General features: G+C 54.4%; 1 protein-coding gene across 1 annotated transcript in view; it reads left to right on the top strand.

The window, feature by feature from the left end:
• Positions 1-1855: 1855 nt before the first annotated feature.
• Positions 1856-22011, top strand: part of DGAT2 (diacylglycerol O-acyltransferase 2) — a 34130-nt gene continuing 13974 nt past the window's right edge. Inside the window, exons 1-2 of the mRNA XM_070425649.1 lie at positions 1856-2120; positions 18063-18191. Coding sequence (XP_070281750.1) covers positions 2081-2120; positions 18063-18191 — 169 coding nt within the window. The 5' untranslated portion in view covers positions 1856-2080. The remainder of the gene's footprint in view (positions 2121-18062; positions 18192-22011) is intronic.

Raw genomic sequence — 22011 nt, forward strand, 5'->3', positions numbered from 1 at the left:
CCCAAGGAATCTGTCTTTTCACTGACAGGCTTGTTGCCCCCATCCCTTCCCTCACCCTCAACATCCAATAAGTCATCTAACCGCAGTTCAATACATCTCACCGCTTCCTATGCTTTTCTCTAGACCAGGCCTTTCCCGCCATTCCCTCCACCACTGCCCTAGCTCTGGGCTCATTCTCATCTACCTGGGTCCCTCCTGCAGCCCCTCACGGCCCTCCCGGCCCCCAGCCTCTCCCATACATTCTCACCGTGGTTGGAGGGCTCTGAAAACTAATCTGACCACTGTCGTTTTTCTACTCAAAGCCATTCCAAAAGCCCCATTCCCACCCCAACGTCCCAAGAGTGGCACTCGAGGACCTTCAGAAGATCAAGCCCAGCCCCCTTTCCCACAGCTGCCTGAGCTCCAGCCACTCCAGGTGCCCTAGCCCTGCCCCAAACATGCTGGCTTTTCTAAGACTTTATTATGCCTGTCCTTCTGCCTTCCATCTACAAAACTACTCATCAGCAGACAATGGAAATAATTTTGGAACACTCTCGACATGCCTAGCACTAGGCTAAGCTTTTTTCACACTTAATCTCATCTAATTCTCAAAGCACCTCACAAGGTAATTGTCCTAAGTACCATTTTACAGATATGGAAACTGGGTATCCGAAAAGGCAGGGCCATGCCCAGCTGGTGTTGCTCAGTGGATTGAGCGTTGTCCTGTGCACCAAGAGGTCACCGGTTGGATTCCTGGTTATGGCAGGTGCCTGGGATGTGGGCTAGAACCCCAGTAGAGGTCAATGCAGGAGACAGCCAGTTGATGTTTCTCTCTCATGGATGTTTCCTTCCCTCTCTCCCTCTCCTTTCCTCTCTATCTAAAAATCAATAAAAACATATTAAAAAGAAAAGGAAAGAAGAGGGGAGGGGAGGGAGAGGAGAGAGGGGAGGGGAGGAGAGGGGAGAGGGGGGGAGAGGGGGGAGAGGGGGGAGAGGGGAGAGGGGAGAGGGGAGAGGGGAGAGGGGAGAGGAGAGGAGAGGAGAGGAGAGGAGAGGGAAAAAAATAAGAAAAAAAAAAGAAAAGAAAGACAGGGCTAGAACTGGACTCCCGGTCTATCTAATTCCAAAGCTGCTGTGCACTAACCTCTCTGGGAAATGCAGCCAGTCCCCAACCCAAGGCAGGGGCTTCTCTCTCTCCCCAGCACCTGCTGCCAGGATGTTTGTGCGGCCAACACCGCCCTCACCCACCACCAACACCACCAACTTGAGCTTCCCAAGGGCAGGGCGCCGGCTGGCTGGGTTGGGTCCCCAGCGCTCAGCAATGCATAGACAGAGAGTCTGGGAGGTTTCTTAACACAGACATGGAAAGGTAGAGGCAGCCTGCCTGGGTGGTGTAGGAGTCCAGCCCTAACCTAAGTAATCCCCGGTACCGACCAGAGGCGGGACCATGGCACCTGTAGCCAAGGAGAGGCCTTGCCAAAAGCATTCAAACAACACGGGGCGCACGCCCTGGCCCGGCCCCCTGCACGTGCTGGGTTCCCGCCTCCGCGCCCAGGGCCCAGCAGCCAGGCCGTACCAATCTCCGCGGGGGAGCGGCAGAGGGGCGGAGAGAGGGAGCAGCGGGAATCAGCAGGCGCGCCTCCCGCAAGGAGGACCCGACCTCCACTCCCCCGCGCCCCCGCGCCCCCCACGCCTGCCGCTCACCCCCGCAAAGCAGGGGTCCCCGCGGAGCCGAGCCCCAGCCACGCTCCCGGTCTCCCCACCCGCAGCCAGCGGGGCCGCGTGGGTTGGAACGCCGGCCCCGCCCCCCTCGCCCGCCTCGGCCCCGCCCCGTTGTGAGGTTATAAAACGCAGCGCTCGAGCGGCGACCCAAGTGGCCACGGCTGGGGCCTCGCGTTCCACGATTCCTCTGGCTGCCACGGCCCGCGCGCCCCCAGCGCTCTCAGCGCCCCCAGCTCCCCGTGCTGTAGCCGCGCCGGCGTCCGCGCGGTCCCCGGGCTCCCGTGCTCGGCGCGAAGCCCTGGCCCCGGCGGCCGGGGCATGGCCAGGGGCGCGGGGTAAAGCGGCTTCCCGCAGGGCCGTTACGTGTACCGGCTTCAGCATGAAGACCCTCATAGCCGCCTACTCCGGGGTCCTGCGAGGTGAGCGCCGGCCGGGCTGCGCTAGTGAGAGCTCTGATGGCGGGTCTGGGCTGTCGTGGGAGGGGGCTTGGCGATGGGGCGAGAGGCTGGGGGATCAGCTTGTCACCGCCTAGGGGGCTGTAGGGCCTTTCGCGCTTTCTTCCCGGGGTTATGAAGCTGCAAGCAGGTTTTCGGGGGGGGGAGGGGGGGGCGGGAAGCTGTGATGAAGGGCTCTAAGGAGATGGGAGCGTGTTCCCACTATGAGGTTGTGCTGCTAAGGACCGGCCGCTGTGCAGTTAAGGTCCCAACCCCTTTTCTTTGGGGAGAGCTTGCCGCCCCAACCCCCTCATAGATATCATCTAGGTCTGGGGTGAGGGAAGAAGAATGGTTACCTAGTCCGATCCATGTATCCTGGCATGGTAGTCAAGTCTGGGTTCATCCTCCACGCTAGCATTCGTCAGTAATTCAGTATTTGCAACCTCTGTTACATCCCTTTCCTTCCCCCAGCTTGTTTTTCTCATCTGTGAAACAGGGGTGATATTTGACAGCTCATCTCCAGCCCCTGCCTTGTCGGTGGCCCCTGGCAGTGCCCTCCCCTCAGTCCTCACCAGGCAGAGCAAGGGAGAGAGACTGGATGGGGCAGAGCGGCAAGGGTTTTGCAATCCCCCCGACACGACAACCAGAGAACATTCCTGACTGGGGCAGGTGTGCCCACACTGTCCTCTACCCAACACCCATCCGCCAGGCCAGGCCCTGGGGCCCACTCAGAAGCAACTATGAGCCTGGCACCTTAGAAAGTGGGTGCCCTCCAGTGTGGCCCAGGCCCCTGGAACTGAATCAGGGGCAGAGTGGAGATCAAACTCCAGAGCTTTTCCCCCTCAAGGAAGAGCATCCCTTCCACCTCCCACATCACGCCCACCCCCCCACCCCATAGCTGGAGAAACTGAAGTTGGAGAAGTGCATGACTTGCCCAAGGTTCCCTTAACAAATGCCTTGGCCGTGGGATTAAACACGAATCCGGGAGACCCTGGGAAGTCCTCACAGCTGTCCTGGTCTGAGTGTCTGTCTTGCTTGAATCCTCCCTCCCTCCCTCCTTCCCTCCCCCCCTAAGTCTTTATTCTGCTGAACCTGTCCTACTTAGGGTTTTTCTTTAGTGACTAACAATCATTTACTCCACCAGCTTCATTATAAAAGTAAAACATGATAATTATTGGAATTTTGAAAAATATAAAAAAAACAGAATGAAAATAAAAATTGCTGGTATTGACTATCCAAAGATAGCGTTCTATTGCCATTTTAGTATATTCTTTATAATTTTATTTATATATATATTGTATAAACTCAAGGGCATGCTCTAGATATAGTTCTGAATCCTGTTTTCTCCCTCTTGATGTTCCATCATGAGTATTTCCTTCTGTTATTCAAAATCACTTATAATATTCTAATGGCTGTATCACAGTTTAACCGTGTCCTGGCATTGTTGTTCTCTGCGTGACTATTGCTATGTCTGCCCCTATTGGTTTGGGTGCTGTTTGCCCTTGGAGAAGTACTGAGCCGCTGTCGCCATCTCTCGGGAGGCAAGCCGCCTGAGCTGCCCAACAGCCCCTGACAGCCCCTTCTCTCACTTAAGAATGCTGGTCTGTTCCCTGGGGTTATGAAGCTGCCAGAAGGTTATGAAGGCTCATAAGAAGGGAAGAAAGGGACTTATCCATATTCAGGCTTTTAAAAATGTGTTTGTCTCCAGGAATGGGCCAGGGGTGCTGTCTGTGTTAGTCCTTCCTGGTGCCCCCCCTTCCGTCACCTCTGCTGTCTATAGACTGGGAGCTGTATCTTCCAGGAGCCAGTGACCCTGACTCTGGGTTTGTTATTTAGGAGGACGTCTAGGGAATGATTTTGACCAAGTGACTTAGTATCATATCAGGAGCATTTTCCCATGTTGTTATCAGATCTTGAAAACATTTTTGTTTAATTGGCTGTAAAGAATTCCATCATGGGATATAGCAAGGGCTGGTATGACATGCAAACCAATCAGTTTAGCTCTGGATCTGCTTTGGTGAAAGACTGGGTGGGGTAGGGGAGGGTGCTGAAGCAAAGTTTGTGTTATCTGGGCATCTCCATTAGACCTGCTTTCTACATCCTGGGTCTTTGACAACACTCCCCAGTGGCCTGGTTTGCCTCTGTAAATAAGGTTCCACTGCTCTGAGGCGGTGAACACCCTGTTAGTGGCCGTATTCAAGGAGAGACCATGGATTCTGTGAAGGGAAGTCCTGCAATGGGTGAGAGATTGAATAGATTCCTTGGTGTCTGGTTTCTTGACTAAAAGGAGAGTGCTGCTGTGGGAGCATGGGTACGTGGGTGGCTGTTTAGGGGGTGGGGGGTGTGTGTGTTGACAGGTTTTCATCTCTGACGGACTATTCTGTGCCTGCGTGTGGAGGCTGCAGAGTTGGTCTCATTTGCATCTCTTCCTTTGCACCTGGACGGGAGGCTCTTCAGGTGAGAGCCCTGATGCCTGCCTATATCTCCAGGGTGCGACCCATGGCCCAGCATGAGATGGTGGCAGCTCCAGTAAAATTCTAAGCGGATTTGTTTTGTGTGGCTCCAAAGAGCAAGACCAGGAACAGAGGGACTCTGGGGGCAGGTTTTGATATAATGGAGGAGTTCTTTCTAACAGCTGTTGAAGACTGCAGCAGGCTCAGTATGGGTGAGGGTGGAGCTCCCCATCACTGGGAGGATGCAAGTGGGCACTTGGTGGGGAGTAAAACTAAGGCTGGATTGTGGGGGGATACCTCTAGAACTGACGGTTGATAGTTACCTAACCCAGTCAAAAATTATGGCACGAGAACATCATTCATGCTCCCTTCTCCTCCTTGTTTGTAGCTTTCCCCCTGCCCTGTCCCACTTCCCCAACTGCACAGAGGCCAGTGTGGGGTTATCTGGGCTACCAAGGGCCCATCTGGGCTGGGAAAGAAGGACCAAGACGAATATTTATTAGCAGGTTGGGTGAGTCAGTAACCAGTGTGGAAATCCTGCCCCACCCCCATCCTCCCACCTCCAAATTCAGCAGCAGTGCTTGAGTCATAAAATCATAGCTATTTGTTAACACTGGATGGGGCCCAGCCCTTATGCTACAGACGGGGCACTGAGGGCCCCAGAGAGAAGCCTTGGGTCCAGAGCTATCAAAGCCAGGGTTAGAACCCACATCCACCTCCCAGTCTGTGACTTGCTTCCTTAATCCAAGAGAGAAGTACAGGGAGGCGGCAAAGGGCTGCGCACAGGGCTCTGGCCGCTGTAGGTACAGCAGCTTCCAGTTTTCACGATGTGGTGGCAGATCACACCTGCCAGGCTTTTTCAGGAAGCCCTCCCACCCCAGCTTGCTCTGATGTCTGGGGACACCACCAGCCCCCAGAGCTTTGATGCCAGCTGAACTGACAGTTGCCCCACATCCTTGTGGCCACGAAGCCCCACGTGAGCAGCTCCACTGCTTCATGACCTCATTCCTACCATGTTGTGTGCCGGAACTGCTAGTGTCTTCCTGTTCCTGCAGCATTCCCCCAATTCAGTCCTATCTTGCTCAGGGTTTTTTTGTTTTGTTTTTTACTATATATATATATATATATATATATATATATATATATATATATTTAATTGATTTCAGAGAGGAAGGGAGAGGGAGAGAGAGATAGAAACATCAATGATGAGAGAGAATCATTGATCGGCTGCCACCTGCACTGCATCCCTCACACTGGGGATGGAGCCCATGACCTGGGCATGTGCCCTTGACTGGCATCAAACTCAGGACCCTTCAGTCCACAGGCTGATGCTTTATACACTGAGCCAAGCCAGCTAGGGCTTGCTCAGGATTTTTGTGCTGCCCTTCTGCCCAGATCTTTGCATGGCTGGCTTCTGATCAGTCTCCTCAAAGGCCTTTTCTGACCATGCCATCTTGGGAGTCCCCACAACTTGTTTGATTTTTTTTTAATAATCCTTTTCATTACCTAAATTATCATGTGGACTTAATCGTGTAGGTCATTGTCTCCCCCATAAGAATGTCAGCACCTTGGGAACAGGGACCTTGTCTGTCTTCCTCAATGTTGTGTCCTCAGCATTAGCACAATGCCTGGCATGTGGTAGGTGCTCAGAAAATATTTGTTGAATGAATGAATCATTAATGGGCCCTCGGCTCTCTTGAGAGCTGCCCTGTTCCTCTTGGCAGGTAGCCTCTGTGGTTCCTTGATCAGTCCTCAGGCCTCCTCTTTGTCCACCTGTGCTGGGGCTACAGCTCTCTCCTGCCCTGGGGACACCCACAATCTCATGAGAAGCTGGATCTAGGGCTCAATATAAAGTAGGTAGAGCCGGCTTGCCATGGTCCCCCTCATTGCTTCCAGGGCTTAGAAGCCAGAGAGCTAGAATTCCAGCCCTGGCTTCCCCCTGGGATGTGACTGGCAGCTTACTTCCCTTCTGGGGATCTCACTCCCCGTCTAATAGAGGATCAGAAATCTCAAGCTCTCAGGAAGTGAGAGTTTGAGTGAGCGTGGATGCTAAGTGCTCTGTAAACCAACCTGTGACTCTCAAGTTAGTCCTTGTCTGTCCTGTGTGACTGTGTGCGTGCAACAGGCCCCAGCACTATGGAGAGTAGCAGGCTCTGCTGGGGCACCCAGGAAGCTTCACCACGGTGGGGACCATGCGGTTTATTGATGAAGCACCTCTGAGCATTTGACTCTGTACTGCATACAGGTCGGCCAGCCCTGGTCTCTGCCTTTGAGGAAGTGAGACTGGGGGGGGAGAGGAGGGGATGTATAAAGGATGACTATACAGTGACAGGGAAGGGAGCAAAGGGAACTGGGAGGCCTGAACGTGAGGGTGGGGCAGCTAAATCATCTTGGGGCCAGGGAAGGCTTTCTGCAAGAGGACATTCAGTCTGTACCCTGAAAGATGAATAGGCATTAGCAAGGCAGGAAAAACCATTCAGGATTCAGGTATAAACAGAGCATGAGATTTGAGTGGGAGTGGCAGTCTCACGGCAAGGCCTCCAAGTCACCAACCTGGGCTGAAGCCCTGGTATGTATGCTAAGAGGCCGAGACCCGAGACTCAGACCTGTGTCCAGGCCTGAGGTGGCTCACCTACACCCTTAGCGGGGAGGGTGGGAGTTTGCAGAGGGAGGAGCCTGGTGTACTCAGGTTCTTGGCCTCTTCCACTTCTGGGGGCTCCTGATATGAAGCTGCTGCTAGTAGATTTGAGGGGCTGGGGGTAGGAGTCAGGCTTGACACCTTCCTGACTCTTAGTCTCCTCATCTATAAAATGGGCAAATGCATCATAATAGTATCCGCCCAGGTTCTGCTGCAGACCCAAGGAAGCTGAACTGACAAACCATTTGGGCAAATCAACAGAAGCAGAAAATGTGAATTCCTTTCATTATTAGAGAACATTTAACAGCCCTGAGCAAAGGGCCAGGAGCCTCACCCTGCATCTGCTTCTCGTGTGAACTTGGGTGAGGCCCTGCCCTCTTGGAACACGGACCTCCTCACCTGTACAGCGAGGAGGGCTGGCTGAAGTGGGGTCCCCTCACGTTCATTCCAGATCTGCTGCAGAAATGTGATTCCAATCCTGCCCTTAAATGCTGCGGGGCTCTGTCCTCAATTTGTCCCTGTAGAACATGGGCTCATGTCCTGCTTGGGGCCAGGTAAGTGCCCCAGAAGAACTTAGCTCCCCACGCTTACTCATGTGTTGTGAAAGGAGCCTATTTTGAGGACTCCTTAGTGACATACCTACAGGCTGGTGGTGTTGTCATGGCAACCCTCCTACTTCAGTAGCTATTTTTTTAATGTGTCAGAAGGTGGGGGTGGAGAAAGCAGGCCATTGGGTTCCTCATCAGTCACCTTGATGGTCCCTTTTATCATTCCCAAGTGTTAGGAACATGGCATCCTAAGAGCCCCACTTCCTTGACCTCTCCTCCCAGGACTTTCTCTACTTCCTGAAAACCAAATACTTGACAATTCAGGTCTCCAGAGTAGCCCAAGGAGGGGCTTGTAGTCTCTTAGTGAGGCCTCTTGTTGATAAAAATTCATTGGTAGAGTCTAGCAGAGCACAGAAGGCCCAGGTTGTCAGGACCTCAGATTTCAGCTGATCTCACCTAAAGTCCTAATTTAGTACCACTGGGGAAACTGAGACCAAGGATTAGAGGAGGCCCAGGGTGCCTGCGTCTGAGGAGACTCAGGATGCTGGCTCCCTGCCTGTATCCTACGCAGGAGGCACTGAGGACCAACAGGCAGGAATCCAGTGAGCCCGGGCGGGGTCCCGGTGGCCAAGCCAGTAGCTTCCCAGCCAGGACACCCCCACAGCTGTGTGTTGGCTTTCCCCTTGGGCCGGATATCCCAATGGCCCTGTTGTACGGACCCCTCATTTGCAAAACAGAACTCTTAAAGTAGGAATTATTAGTTTTTCCAGAAAAGAATTCACCAGTGTGTCAGGACCTGGTAAACAGCTGGCTAGTGGCCATGGGGCCCTTAGGCACCAGCTGCGGTCAGTGGAAGGAATGGGAGGGGTGGGCCACAATCTTCCTGGCCTTCAGGCTGGTGTCCAGAACTCCTTGCCTGGCACCTTCCTGACTCTTAGTCTCCTCATTCCTGGTCCTTCATGGCTCCCTCTTCACTTTCTCACCTAGACTCACACTCACACTCTTCTTGCTCCAGCCTGGCTGAGCTACTTGCCGTTAATTCCTCAAACCAATGCTCTCTCCCTTCCAGGCCTTTGCAAGTACCTTTTGCAAGACCAGTACTCAGGGTCCTGACCCTGCACCTCCTGGCAGCCTGGCAAACTCTTACTCAACCTTTACATCTCACCTGCCCCATCACTTCCTCCAGAATGTCCTCCAGGGGTTAAGGGTCTCCCCTGACCCTGACTTACTCTTTGTGCCTAATTAGTCATAGCCCTGTCTCCTGGGGCTGTCATAGCTGGGGTAGGTGGCCCTGGGGCAGAGCAGATGTCCCAGAAGCAGAGGCAGGGTCTGCAGCACCCTGGTGCAGAACCTGGCTTGTAAAAGGTACTTAGAAAGCGCTTGTTGAATGAATGCTAATGTTTGGGCTCCACCTCTTCTCCCTCTAGAGCAGTGGTTCTCAACCTTCCTAATGCCGCGACCCTTTAATACAGTTCCTCCTGTTGTGGTGACCCCCAATTTCATTGTTACAACTTGAACATAATTAAAGCATAGTGATTAATCACAAAAACAATATGTAATTACATATGTGTTTTCTGATGGTCTTAGGCGACCCCTGTGAAAGGGTCGTTCGACCCCCAAAAGGGTCGTGATCCACAGGTTGTGAATCGCTGCTCTAGAGCCTTCCACTGCTACCCTACCTTTAACACCCCCCAGCTGGAGGAGACCTTTCCCTCCTAATTCCCCAGAAAGTTCCCTGTGACCCTCTGTCATGGCCCAGGTCAGTTAGCTGTGGACTGGGCTTATCTCTCTTCTTGTCCAGGGCCTGTTTGTTCATCTCAGTGCTGGCAAGCATCCAGTCATTCAGCCAACATTGATTGAGCACCTGCTCTGTGCCCAGCACAGGGATCCCGATAAATAAGACGTGGTCCCTGCAAACAAATGCACACTCTTTCTGCTAATGAGAAGGGCTGAGTAGAAGGGTGAGGTCGGGGTATGTGGGGTGGGTCAGCCCCCAATAGCAAGGAAGGTCTCTAAGGGGCCAGCACTCAGCGCCTGGCTGTACTGAACCAGTGGCCAGACTGGATTTGCACGTGACAGAACTCTACCTTCTGGGAATGCAGGCGGGGCCAAGAATGTGGGAAGACTTCCTGGTGGGAAGGAATGTCTGGCTGAATATGTGAGATGCAGAATGGGGACAGTTTCATGGGCAAGTCTTGCAGAAGCCCGGCCCTGGACTCTGATTCTAAAATAATAGGCATGACCCTCCAGAGCCACAACTGACTCATCATCACGTGTGAAGTCCCACTGAAAGCTACCTGGGGCCTGGAAGGGAGCTTGCCTTTGACCTTGAAGATGTGCCATCTCTTTGGCACTTGGCCTAGCTTCTGGGACCTCCCTGGGGCTGGAAGGGTCATCAGGGGTGTTGGTATGACCACCCTCTGCCTCCATGCAGACTTGCACCCAGTTCTTTAGAGTAGCTTGGGGTGACCTCCTCACTGTCTCCTTGTCAGCTGGTGGCCCAGGGCAGAGCGTAGGTCCCGGTGGGCCCCCAAGGCAGGGTCCCCTGGGACATGAGCAGGATGATTTCCCACTCACAGAGCCCCAGGGGCTGTTCACATCTCTGTGACCTCACTGGCATCTTCCTAGGTCTGTAACAGAATGCCACACACCATTTGGGCCTTTTCCATAAGTTGTTTCGATTCTTCACAACAAACCTGGGTCATAACTAAGGAGGACACTCAGTCTCAGACAGGGGCAAGGACCTTAAGGATCTCACAGCAGGTAAGAGGTCAGAGGCAGGGTTTGAATCTGCCAGCACCGCGGCTCCAAAGCAGGACAGTGGTCGCTGTACCCATTAGACAGGAGAGGACACCAAGGCTCACTTAGTAATTACCCAGCGTTCACATGAAGCTCTTGCCTGTACATTATCTCATTTAATTCCCACAACAGCCTGCCGAGGTAGGTATTAGCTCCACTGTACAGATGAGGAAACTGAGGCTTGCGCAGGAAGTGACTCACGAAAGCTTTGCTTCCTGCGAGTTAGGGGCCAGATCCTCCTGACGCCCAGCTTCCTGCCCATGGCATCTTCCCAGGCTGGTGTGAGGGGCCCCCTCCCCAGACATCGGCATGGAAGGTGGGTGGAGGAAGCAGTGCGGGCTGTCCGGAGACATGACCTTGTGCTCCTGCTTCTGAATGGAGGCTGGCTGTGCTCCGAGGGTCCTCTCACCCCTCTCTCTAGCCCATGACCCCCAGGTTACTTCTCTTCATAGCTCACTGCCTGACACTACATCACACCTTCACCTGTAGGTGCTTTATCTCCCCCTCAGCAAAATTTAAGGCCCTAACAGGCGAGACTTCCTCTGCTGTGTTCGATGCTGCTTCCCCGGTGACTAGGACATACCCTCTGTGCTCCCGGCTTCAGTCTTGTCTCTGGCCCCATCCATCTCCTCAGGCAGCCATTTTTGACCACTTCTCCATCCTCCACTTCATTTGGGGTAAACATGAGCCCCATTCCTGGGTCCTAGGACATTCTGTCTGGGCCTGCCTCTTCACTGCTCCCTCTGTCTGTTCCGCAGTTCACCCCAACCACTCCCCTCCTCTTCGCCTCCCAGACTGCTGTGGAGCTCCACAGGGGCTCCCTGTCACCACCCTCGCTCTGTTCCCTCTTCATAGCCCACAACTTGGTGTTTGCTCATTGTTAATACCCCTCCCACTCTGATCGCTGATAGAAGCAAAGGCGGTAGCTATCATTCAGTTACCTAACAAGTGCCAAATGCACCTCTCATGCATTTTCTTCACTTAGTCTTCCCAGCAGCCCCATGGGCTGGGATTATTGTCCTCATTTAGCAGATGAGAAAACAAAGCGGGAGAGGCTCAGTGACTGGCCCACGGTCCCAGAGCCATGCAGGGGCAGAGCTGGCCCAGGGCCCTTTTTCAGATTATGGGGACTAGAGGTCAGACCCTGCCCCCTCGGGCTTGTTTGAGAGGAAACCCTGTGTTCATCAGCCCTGGGTGCACCTCCCTGGTCACTCTCCTATCAGATGTTGAGCAAGGAGGTGTTCAGACATACCCACCCCCACCCCCAAGCTGAGCCGTGGACTGAGGGCTGTTTGGCCCCATTGCTGTGAGCTTAGCCCTTGCAGCAGGAACTCAGTTTGTAGGAACCATGGGTGGGGGTGGGTGCTCACATTCCTTGCCCAACCAGTCCACAGGAGAATGTCCCCACGAGACTGGGGCAAGGAGTGGGCAGAGCAGACACCCCTCCATCGCCTGCAGGTGTGTCCCTGAAGTCTGGGTGTGGACTGGCTTGGTTTGGGGACCAAGCCCTCAACGGCGTGGCATCGTGGAAATGAGGGACTCAGTGCCCACATGCCTGCCTTGAGTCCTGGCTCCCCTATCTCCTGACCTCAAGCAAACGGTTTAACCTCTTTTGCTTCACCTTACTTCAGTTTCCTTCTCTGTGAAATGGGGTTCCTGCCTTGTCTGCCTTCCTGGGGAGTGGTGTGGACAGAGAAGCCCCACACAGCTATGAGGGGAGGGGATGCCGGGTGCGAGAGAGCCACTCTGGGCCTCTCTGGCAGCTCCACGCCCTCTGCCTGAAGCCCAGAGAGGTGAGTGACTCGGCCATCCGCCCTCCCCCAGCCGGGAGATATGAGCTGCATAACATAAGCGGTGCCTGGGAGCAGCTATTTGAATCGGCTCTTGGAAATTTTTCTTTATAGTCAGCTTACTCTATGGCCTGCCTTGTCTCCCTCCATGAAAAAGGGACATCTCTGTCGGTAGGGCTTCTGTTTCCATCACAGGTGCTCTTCTTCTCGCTCAGCAAACCTTTCTAAGTGTCACACTGGCCATGCCCTGGGATCCCAGATGTGGATCAGACCCAGGCCTGGCCCTTGTGCAGCTCCCAGGAGAAGCAAAGGCGGTAGCTATCATGGGAGCTGCACAAGGGCAGATGAGAAAACAAAGCGGGAGAGGCTCAGTGACTGGCCCACGGTCCCAGAGCCATGCAGGGGCAGAGCTGGCCCAGGGCCCTTTTTCAGATTATGGGGACTAGAGGTCAGACCCTGCCCCCTCGGGCTTGTTTGAGAGGAAACCCTGTGTTCATCAGCCCTGGGTGCACCTCCCTGGGCACTCTGCTATCAGATGTTGAGCAAGGAGGTGTTCAGACATACCCACCCCCACCCCCAAGCTGAGCCCTGGACTGAGGGCTGTTTGGCCCCATTGCACAGAGGGTATGTCCTAGTCACCGGGGAAGCAGCAGCGAACACAGCAGAGGAAGTCTCGCCTGTTAGGGCCTTAAATTTTGCTGAGGGGGAGATAAAGTACCTACACGTAAAGGTGTGATGTAGTGTCAGGCAGTGATGGGAGAATGGACTTGTGATCAGTAGTTAGTACAAGGTGAGGGGCGGTAGAGCCCAGAGGGAGGATTCCATTTCTCTATCTTACTTCTCCATTCAGCTGGCCTCTCCTGACTTTATCTTCAGACAGGTTCTCTCCATTGGGGCTGGGGCAGGGGGTGAGGGGATGGGGTGGACATGGGTGTAATATAGCCCCTGACAGTTCCAAGCTTGCACGGGCCTTAGAGTTTATAATCTCAGTGAAGATGACCTCTCTCCAAAGGCTCAGGGAGGGTGAGAAGCTCACTTTCTCTGCCTTCATCCCATCTCCAGGGCCCTCAGTGATGGGGCTGGAAGCGGGCAGCCCAGTCTAACTCGGGCTTCTAGGCCGTCAACCACCTCGGGGGCCTCTGGGTTAGTTCATTCATGTAATAAACCTCTAGGAGCTCCACTGTCACAGGCCCTACATAGGGCTCTGGGCACACAGATGAGTTAGGTCCCAGCCTGGCACTCAGGCGACACTGGCAGAGGAAGATGGCCACATCAGTAGACACCGGCTGCAGTGGACTGGTGCTGAGAGGGTGTTCTGAGCGTGATGTGCCGAGGGAGGCTGGGGCAGGGGTGCCGAGGGAGCAGATTGGACTTGTGACTTGGCTAGATGCTGAGGCTCCCTGCCGGCCCCACCCAGGACTCGGTGTGAAGGTGGCAGTGGTGGCATCTGATTGCAGCATTGGCATCCAACTAGCTTCTGCTGGACCCCTCCTAGCCACAGCTGGGGCAGAGGAGGTGCTGATAGATGAGCGGTGAGGACTGGCCGGGGCCCGGGGGTGCCCAGCTGAAGCCCACTTCCTATTTGCTAGGCAACTGTACCAGGACACTTGCAAAGTGGCAGTGGGGTGGCATCCTCAGGAGGGTGGACACCAGAGACAGCAGAGTTCATCCTCCCTACCCCCCTATTAGAGATGGGGAACTGAAGCCCAGAGAGGTGAGTGGCTTGGCCATCGTTAATGCATTGTTGACAGAGCTGGGACTGGAACCCCAAGGCCCGCTGCCATTTAACCTACAGCACAAGATGCCTACTCCTGGCTGCCCTCAGAAGGAAAACAAGTCATTCATTTCCCCTGTCCCCTCCCAGCCTTCCCCCACTTAGTTGTGGGGAGGAGAGAGAAGGAACTTGGGGCACCTGTAGCATAGAGGCATCATGCAGTCCGGGAAGTTGGGGCTGAATCGAGTCCAACTCTGCCACCCTCTGAGTTAATGACCTTGGCCCTGTCGCTCCCCTCAGCCATTTTATCACCATCAAATGGGAATGATGATGCCCGACTCCCCGGCTTGGTGAGGAGTTGGAGTGCCTATGGAAGGGCTTCGGAGGCCCCGAAGCTCTATGGGCCATGGGGGCAGCACACCTATCACCCAGCACGGCAGGGAGGGAGCCTGGGAGCCGGAGGAGCAGCCAGAACAGAGACCTGCTCTTCTTCTTGCTCAGCAAACCTTTCTAAGTGTCACACTGGCCATGCCCTGGGATCCCAGATGTGGATCAGACCCAGGCCTGGCCCTTGTGCAGCTCCCAGTGTGATGGGAGAATGGAATTGTGATCAGCAGTTAGTACAAGGTGAGGGGCGGTAGAGCCCAGAGGGAGGATTCCATTTCTCTGTCTTCATTCAGCTGGCCTCTCCTGACTTTATCTTCAGACAGGTTCTCTCCATGGGGGCTGGGGCAGGGGGCGGGGGACGAGGGGTGGACGTGGGTGTAATATAGCCCCTGATAGTTCCAAGCTTGCACGGGCCTTGGAGTTTATAATCTCAGTGAAGGAAAGATGACCTCTCTTCAAAGGCTCACCTTATCTGGGTTTTGAAAGAAGAGCTGCCTTGTCTCATTGTCATGGGGTCATCAGGTGGACAAGGCAAGGAGGGGCTTTCTAGACAGAGAAGCAGTGACTCGATATTTCTTAGGCCCATCCCGGGCTTGCACTGGGGCTGGGGCTCAGCATCCCGGACAGGCCAGCACCTGGGGCTGGGCGCTGTGGTCAGCCAGGTCTGACCCTTGCGGACAGGAGGCAGCCGAGCAGGCCCAGTTGGGACAAGGCTGGGTGAGAACAGACTGGATGGTGTGGGGAAAGCCTGGCTCTGGCCAACTTGCTGTGGGGCCTGGGGGAGTCTCTTAGGCCCTCTTCTTCCTGTCCGAGTCAGGATTGGACAAGACGGTCCTAGTTCCTGCACGCTGCCCTTATCTAATTGTCAGGGACCTCTGATATGCTGAGCAGAACCAGATCTTTTCAGTTGTTTCAATGGGGGGTATGTCATCAATGGGGAATTGTTATATCTTTCTTTCCCCCACAAGCAGGAGAGGGCCAGGTGGTGATGAGTGCCGCCAGGTGGGTGGCCCTGACCCAAAGGCAGGGGCTTGACCCCAGCCCTTTCCTTAAGCACTGCTCAAGCTGTTGGCCTTGGGGTCCTGTTTGCAGTAGGAAGTGGCCAAATAAGACAATGACTCAATGACTGATGTCCTTCCCTCTGGTGCCTGCCCTCCCCCCTTCCCCCCCTCCCCCGCCCCAGCAAGGGTAGAGGCCCCCAGCTCCTTCCTCCGCCCCTGCCCCCACCCCAGACCTGCCCTACCTGGGACTTTGGACTGAGGATCTTGCTAAAATGCACATTTTGATTCAGCAGATCCAGGCTGGGGCCCCAGGTCCTGCATTTTTAAACAGCTCCCAGACCACACTTTGAGTAGGAAGGTGTTCGAGTCCATTCTGACTTCTCTCCATCCAGAGCACCCAGCCTGCCCCAGGCCCAGGGCGGGGACTTTCCCTAGCCCTTAGCCTACTCCTGGCTGCCAGGGCCCCTGCTTCACTTCCTCTGGCCCAGTTCAGGAGGCAGAGCCAGCTGCTAGGGGATGACTTGGAAGGCCAGCCCTTGGACCCAGGGTTCAGGCCTATGCTGGGGCCTCACGTCCCTCCCCCAGGTCCCTCCCCAGGTCCTGAGCACAGCTCACCCTTGGACCTTCTGTGTCCCATGGGCACTCGGCACCTGCTGTGGGGGAAAGGGAGGTGCTCTGAGCAGGCGGCAGGAATCCTGGATTCCAACCCTGGCTCTGCTGCCTGCATAACCCAGTGCAAGTCGGTGCTCTTCTCCGCAGTCTCCCTGGTGATCCTATTGGCTCTTCTAGATGACACCGAGGGCCCTCAGTCTCCAGGATGGGTCACCAGGGAAGTATGGGGGTGCAGAAGACCTGTGATGGTAGGATTTTTATAGAGAGAGGGTGAAGGAGCAGTTATGGGCCCAACCTCTGGAATGCCTCGCCCAGCCTCTTTAGTTGCTTCAGTGATTTCACCTACTGCCACCTCTACTGCACGTATGCCTTTGGAGTATTAGATGCTACTGAGCACTCAACATATACCCTGTCAGGGAGCCCTCATGGTCTTGCCTGGGGTCACAATAGTGAGTGGAACCAAGATTTGAACTGACACCTGAGTCCTGCTGGACCAAGCCCCCTCCCTCTAATCCAGTAGAGCAGGTAAAGAGGACAGGACTGGTGTGTCTGCCTTGAGCTACCTGTGTTCCTCCTAAAAGTCAAAGCAATTGCTGACTTTCAGCTGATGAGCATTATGTTCCTTTCTGAACTCTGCTGTGACCTTGTTGCTCTACAGATTTTGAGGAAATGCAAAGGCTTGAGTTAAGCCCCTAGACCCGTGGTTGGCAAACCGCAGCTCGCGAGTCACATGTGGCTCTTTGGCCCTTTGAATGTGACCACGAAGTTTCAATCGCACTGTACGTGCGCGCCCACACGTGGCATTTTGTGGAGGAGCCACACTCAAGGGGCCGCAGTTCCAACCACTGGACTAGACCCCTGTCTCTCCCACTTCCACTCCCAGCAGTAGGCCAGTGTGAAAGGCCATGAGCCTCAAGGACAAGACTGTGATGTAGTGCCTGGAGCCTTGCCGAGTGGGTGGTGTGAAGGAATGTTTGACTAGCACACAGTAGGCACTCAGTGAAGATACGCTGAGCGAGGGGCATGCAGTTGGGGCTCAGCAGACATGGGGTTTGAAATGTTCCACTCCTTTGGTCCAGCTGCTGGAAGGAGTGGGGTATGGGTTAGGAACCTCGTCCAGGCTCTCCCCCAGTGCCGCCTCTCTTGCAGTCACCAGGCTTTCTGGCCTGGCTGCCCCTCAATCATTGAAGTCCAAGGCATCATCCTGGGGGGCCCAGCCACAGAGCCAATTAAGTGAGCATACCTTGCCCTAACTTCCAGGCTTGGCACATGCTTGGTAGTGAACATAATTGCAGCCCTCAGTGTCCCACGCTGCCTGAGCTCATTGGCCAGCAGGTCCTTTGCAAAGCAAAGGCCTGATTCCTCTTTAGGCCCCAAGCTTTGAGCACTGAGATGAAACTAAAAGTGTAAATCCCTCTGATGGTGCTAGTGGTGGTGGTCTCGGTGGTACTGGGGGTGTGGGCAAGAGGTCTCAGCTCCTTGGAAAGGGAATCAGTCCTGGGGACAAGGGGGTGGGGTAGGGATTCAGAGTGCTCAAAGTACAGATGGAGCAAAAACATTGCAAATTGGATGTTGAACCTCTGTCCTTGGCCTCACAGACAGATAGCAAAGGTTAAATATTTGTACTAGATCCAGATAAAGGGCAGGACAGGAGTTTGATGGGGGTGGAAGGAAGGAAGAGAACCGGCAGTGATGGAGAGCCTCCCCCAGCCTCGTTGGCTTCCTCATTTGGTCTCCAAAACCCTCTGAGGGGACACCATTCCCATTGGGTTTGTATAAACACTGGGGTCCAGGGAGGCATGTGAACAGCCCAGAATTTGTAGCTACTGCATGGCAGGGCTAGAATTCCAACTCATGTCTGTGTGATTTTGTGGCCTGTGCTCCTCTCCCATCTAGGAAGGGGCCTGTGGGAGGCAGGTTGGTGTTGGGGACTCTGAGGCTGGAGAGAAGGGGGGCAGCAGGCTGACGTCTCCCCCCTGTTGCAGGCACCGGCTCCAGCATCCTCTCTGCCCTCCAGGATCTCTTCTCCGTTACTTGGCTCAATAGGTCCAAAGTGGAAAAGCAGCTACAGGTCATCTCGGTGCTACAATGGGTCCTGTCCTTCCTCGTGCTGGGTAAGCTGGGCCTTCGAGGGGGAGGGGAGGCAGGGGCCACCTCCCCACATAGGTTAGAGCAGGAGCTCTGCTCTGCAGGGGTCGGGGAAAGAACATCCTCCTACTTACCACCTTCTGGGTCCCAGATTCAGTGCTCTACCCCCAGGCATTCGGGAGGACTCAGTGAGAGTCAGTGGGAGGTGGTGGTCTGGTTCCCATTTTACAGATGGGAAATCCAGGTCTCAGAGAAGGTAAGTAACTTGTCCAAAGTCACACAGATTTGAATTCACATCTATAGGACCCCAAAACCTATGTTTTCCCCATGTGCCACCCTGCCTCCAGCAGACATTTTCTGGCAGGTATGTTGCTTTGCCTTCGGGTCCTGTGATGCTGGGTTTGAGCCCTGACTTTACCACAAACCAGCTCTGTGCCCTTACGCAGGTTCTGAGCTGTCTGAAACTTAGTTTTCTCATTTTGAATGTGAAGAAAATGCTGCCCAATTCACATGGCTTTTGTGGAGATTCAAGATAAGGAGTGAGAGCAGCTGGTACAGGGCCTGGTCCCAGTGGGCCCTCACTCACCCCCTCTGAACGCAGGCCCCGTCCAATGCTCCCTCCTCTCTCTCAACACCTCCCACGTCAGTGCTTGGATCGCTGCTTCTGCAAGTCCTGGTTGATGCCCTCTCTCCCTGGTTGCCATCCAGACCAGGAGCAGGACATCACCGATTGTGTGGGAGGAGGAGAGGCCCCATGCCTGGGGTAGGCCCTGCCCTCCCAGCAGCCTCTTCTCTTCCCCAGGCCCCTGAGTCTCCAGCATAATAAGTGGCTTTCCCAGCTCACAGGCAGACAAACCTGCTGCAAAGCAGCATGGAGTACATTCCAGCACCTGTGGGCGAGTCCCTGTGGGTGTCCACCCTTCAGGACTGTCCCGTCTAATGGGGATTATCAGGAGTTCCCCTGTCAGCGCTGAGCAACTGTTCTTCCAGGGACGAAGGGTCCTCGGAGACCACATTTCCAGGCAGCTCTGTGCCACCCCTCCCTCCCTTTACAGGGCAGAGGGGTGGGACAGGGGTTCTATGTATCAAACCCCCACAATGTACCAGGCACCTGCTCTGTCTTTCCTTGACGTCTCACTTCACAAGTGAGTAATTAGAAGCTCACGGAGGTTCAGTGAGACTCTGAAACAGCTGGTCTTCATCTTTAGACCCAAGAGTGGCCTTTAGGGGGTCCACGAACCCCTGACATTAAATGCAAAATTCTATGTGACAGTTTGTGCATATTTTTCTGGGGTGAAAGGCAATTGCTGTCCCCAGATTCTTATAGGGACATATGGCCTCAAAAAGAGAAAGAGCCCTGGCCGGTTTGGCTCAGTGGATGGAGCGTCGGCCTGCGGACTGTAGGGTCCCAGGTTCGATTCCGGTCAAGGGCATGTGCCTTGGTTGCAGGCACATCCCCAGTGGGGATTGTGCAGGAGGCAGCTGATCAATGTTTCTCTCTCATCAATGTTTCTAGCTCTCTGTCCCTCTCCCTTCCTCTCTGTGAAAAACCAATAAAATATTAAAAAAAAGAGAGAGAGAGAAAGAACTACTGGTCCAGGGAATAGAACCAATTAAACTGGCTCCCTCTGGGCCCAAGCCCCCATCTCAGCCTGCATGCGGCTACTTATTTAGAATCTTAGAGTAGAGAGCAGTGTATCCCCTCCATTTTCAGGCAGGAAGTAGGCCCAGTGGGGGCAGAGGCTTGGCCAGAATCACAAGAGAAGGAAGTGGGACCAAGAAAAGACACCATGAACCCCAGCCTCCCAGATCCCTGCCTCTGATGCACCAGCTCCCTCAGTCCCCATTTGCGCTGAGGAGCCGCCACTTTCCCTGTCGTAGTGGATCAGAGCGTGGCTGATGGGGAACTGAGCAGCTGGTAGAACCCCAGCCCACGCAGCACACGACCGTCACTGGCCCCGAGCTGTAGGTTAACAATCCATCAAACCCAACCACAGCCCAGAAACCGGCCCAGCATCTTCCCAACGCCCTCCTGTAGGTGGGAGCCACGCCTGGTTGGATGGGCAGGTTGGCTGAAATGCTGCTAATTACTGCCCTGAGCACCCCGCCTCTCCCTCCCGCTGCCACCCAACTCTGCTGGCAGAGGCTGCTGTGGCCCATCGGCCTCCCTCTGGCACAGAGCCACTTCACCATTTTTCTGCATAGACTCCTCTGGCATTCTGATCGAGGCTGCAAACGTCTCTCAATGCTTTTAAATGTGTAATACTAAGTACATTGGACTTAAAAGGAAGCCACTGATACAGAAAACTGAGGATGTTGAAATATAAGTAAACACACATTAAGAAATCAAATTAGACATATAGTAACCCATATGTGCTTTTTGTTATTATAGTAAATAAAAAGACCTAGCAGCAGGACTAATCATTACTCTGACTCTTAAGTAGTGATGCGAATAAATGATTTTTCAAGGTATCTGTACCTGCTAAAAATGTGATGAAAACACCTTTGTTTTCTATTGGTGTCACTGTCAACAGCACTGCTACTGCTCCTATGGTCTCTTACATTTGTAAATGAAGGAAATACTGAATTTCCATAAGAGAGGGGTAAGAATTAAGATGTCCTTTTCCCCCATCCAAGGCCATGAGTCTTTTGATTGGGCATTTAACTGTGTGTTAAGTCCTCTTCACACACCGTCTTATGTCATCTTCCCAGCACCCTGTGAGGAGGTTGAGGGTCAGGGATGGGCAGCGGCCTGTGAGTGGCAGGGCCAGGGTTTCATGGAAGAGCATGTTCGTGCTCTTCACGGACTCTCTGCTGCCTCTCGGCCCTGCTCACGGGCCTCCGGGTCTCAGGAGCTTCACTGAGATGTGGGGAGGGGCGGGGGGGAGTGTGCAGGTGGCCCTGACCCGTCCACACTGAAGCCAGTGGGGCCTTGAAGCAGTTGTTTACGTCCCAGAGACCGCAGCACTGGTTCCTCTGCAGCCCTGTGACCTACAAGGGTAGAGCAGGGAGCCCATTGTTCGAAAAGTAGGATTAGGCTCTGATAAAGGAAGGTCATTCCATGGTTTAGTTCATTTTTGCTCAGTAAGCCTTTCCTGTGTTGTTTGCTGGGGCTGGAGAGGTTAATCTGACCCAGTTCCAGCTCCCAAGGAGCTCAGAGGCTCAAGGGCCAGCTGCTGGAAGGAGTCTGGTGGGGGAGGCAGACGATGAGTGCTGTGAGAGGGGCTGTGGCCACAGGGGGAGCAGGGGGAGTGGGATCCCCGCTGAGAAAGTCCTGGACTGGGATACAGTCTCCAGACTCTCCACCTGTTCTCTTTTCCTCCATCCAGGCTGCCTGAGCCAGGAGTGAGGATAGTGGGTAGGGACTCCCACCTTCGCGGAGAGCCCAGACATCTTAGGGTGGGCCTGGGGCTCAGCCTCTCTAGTCCTGCTACCCATCAGGAGAATTAGCTTTGATGACAGCAGGTTTCCAGGCTGCTCGGCCCCTGGCTGGAACCTCACCGGCCCGCCCAGGCCCACCTGGAGTGCCCACCTGGCTTCTTTAGGAGCTTGAATACCTACTGGCTTTTTCCCAGGCCCAAGAAAGGGGACCAGTGGCAAACTGCTCAACACTGTGAGTGAGACATGGCCATTCACCAAAGTGCTTCACAGTTTGCCTCCACCAGGGTTTCGTAGGCGGCAGATGCTTCCCTAGAGACCCATCTTCCCTGTCTGTGACATCACGCTCCTAAGCTGGTCCTGAAAAACGGCACGCCTGGTTCCTCTGTGTGCACTGCCCCTCCCCGGACAGTTGTGCTGCTTTCAGCCGCCTTGGGAGAGGCTAGCTCAGGAGTTGAGAGCAGGACT

Source organism: Myotis yumanensis, unplaced genomic scaffold (genome assembly GCF_028538775.1).
Source record: "Myotis yumanensis isolate MYYU_CA2020_CCGP unplaced genomic scaffold, mMyoYum1.0.hap1 SCAF_10, whole genome shotgun sequence".
Lineage (NCBI taxonomy): Eukaryota > Metazoa > Chordata > Mammalia > Chiroptera > Vespertilionidae > Myotis > Myotis yumanensis.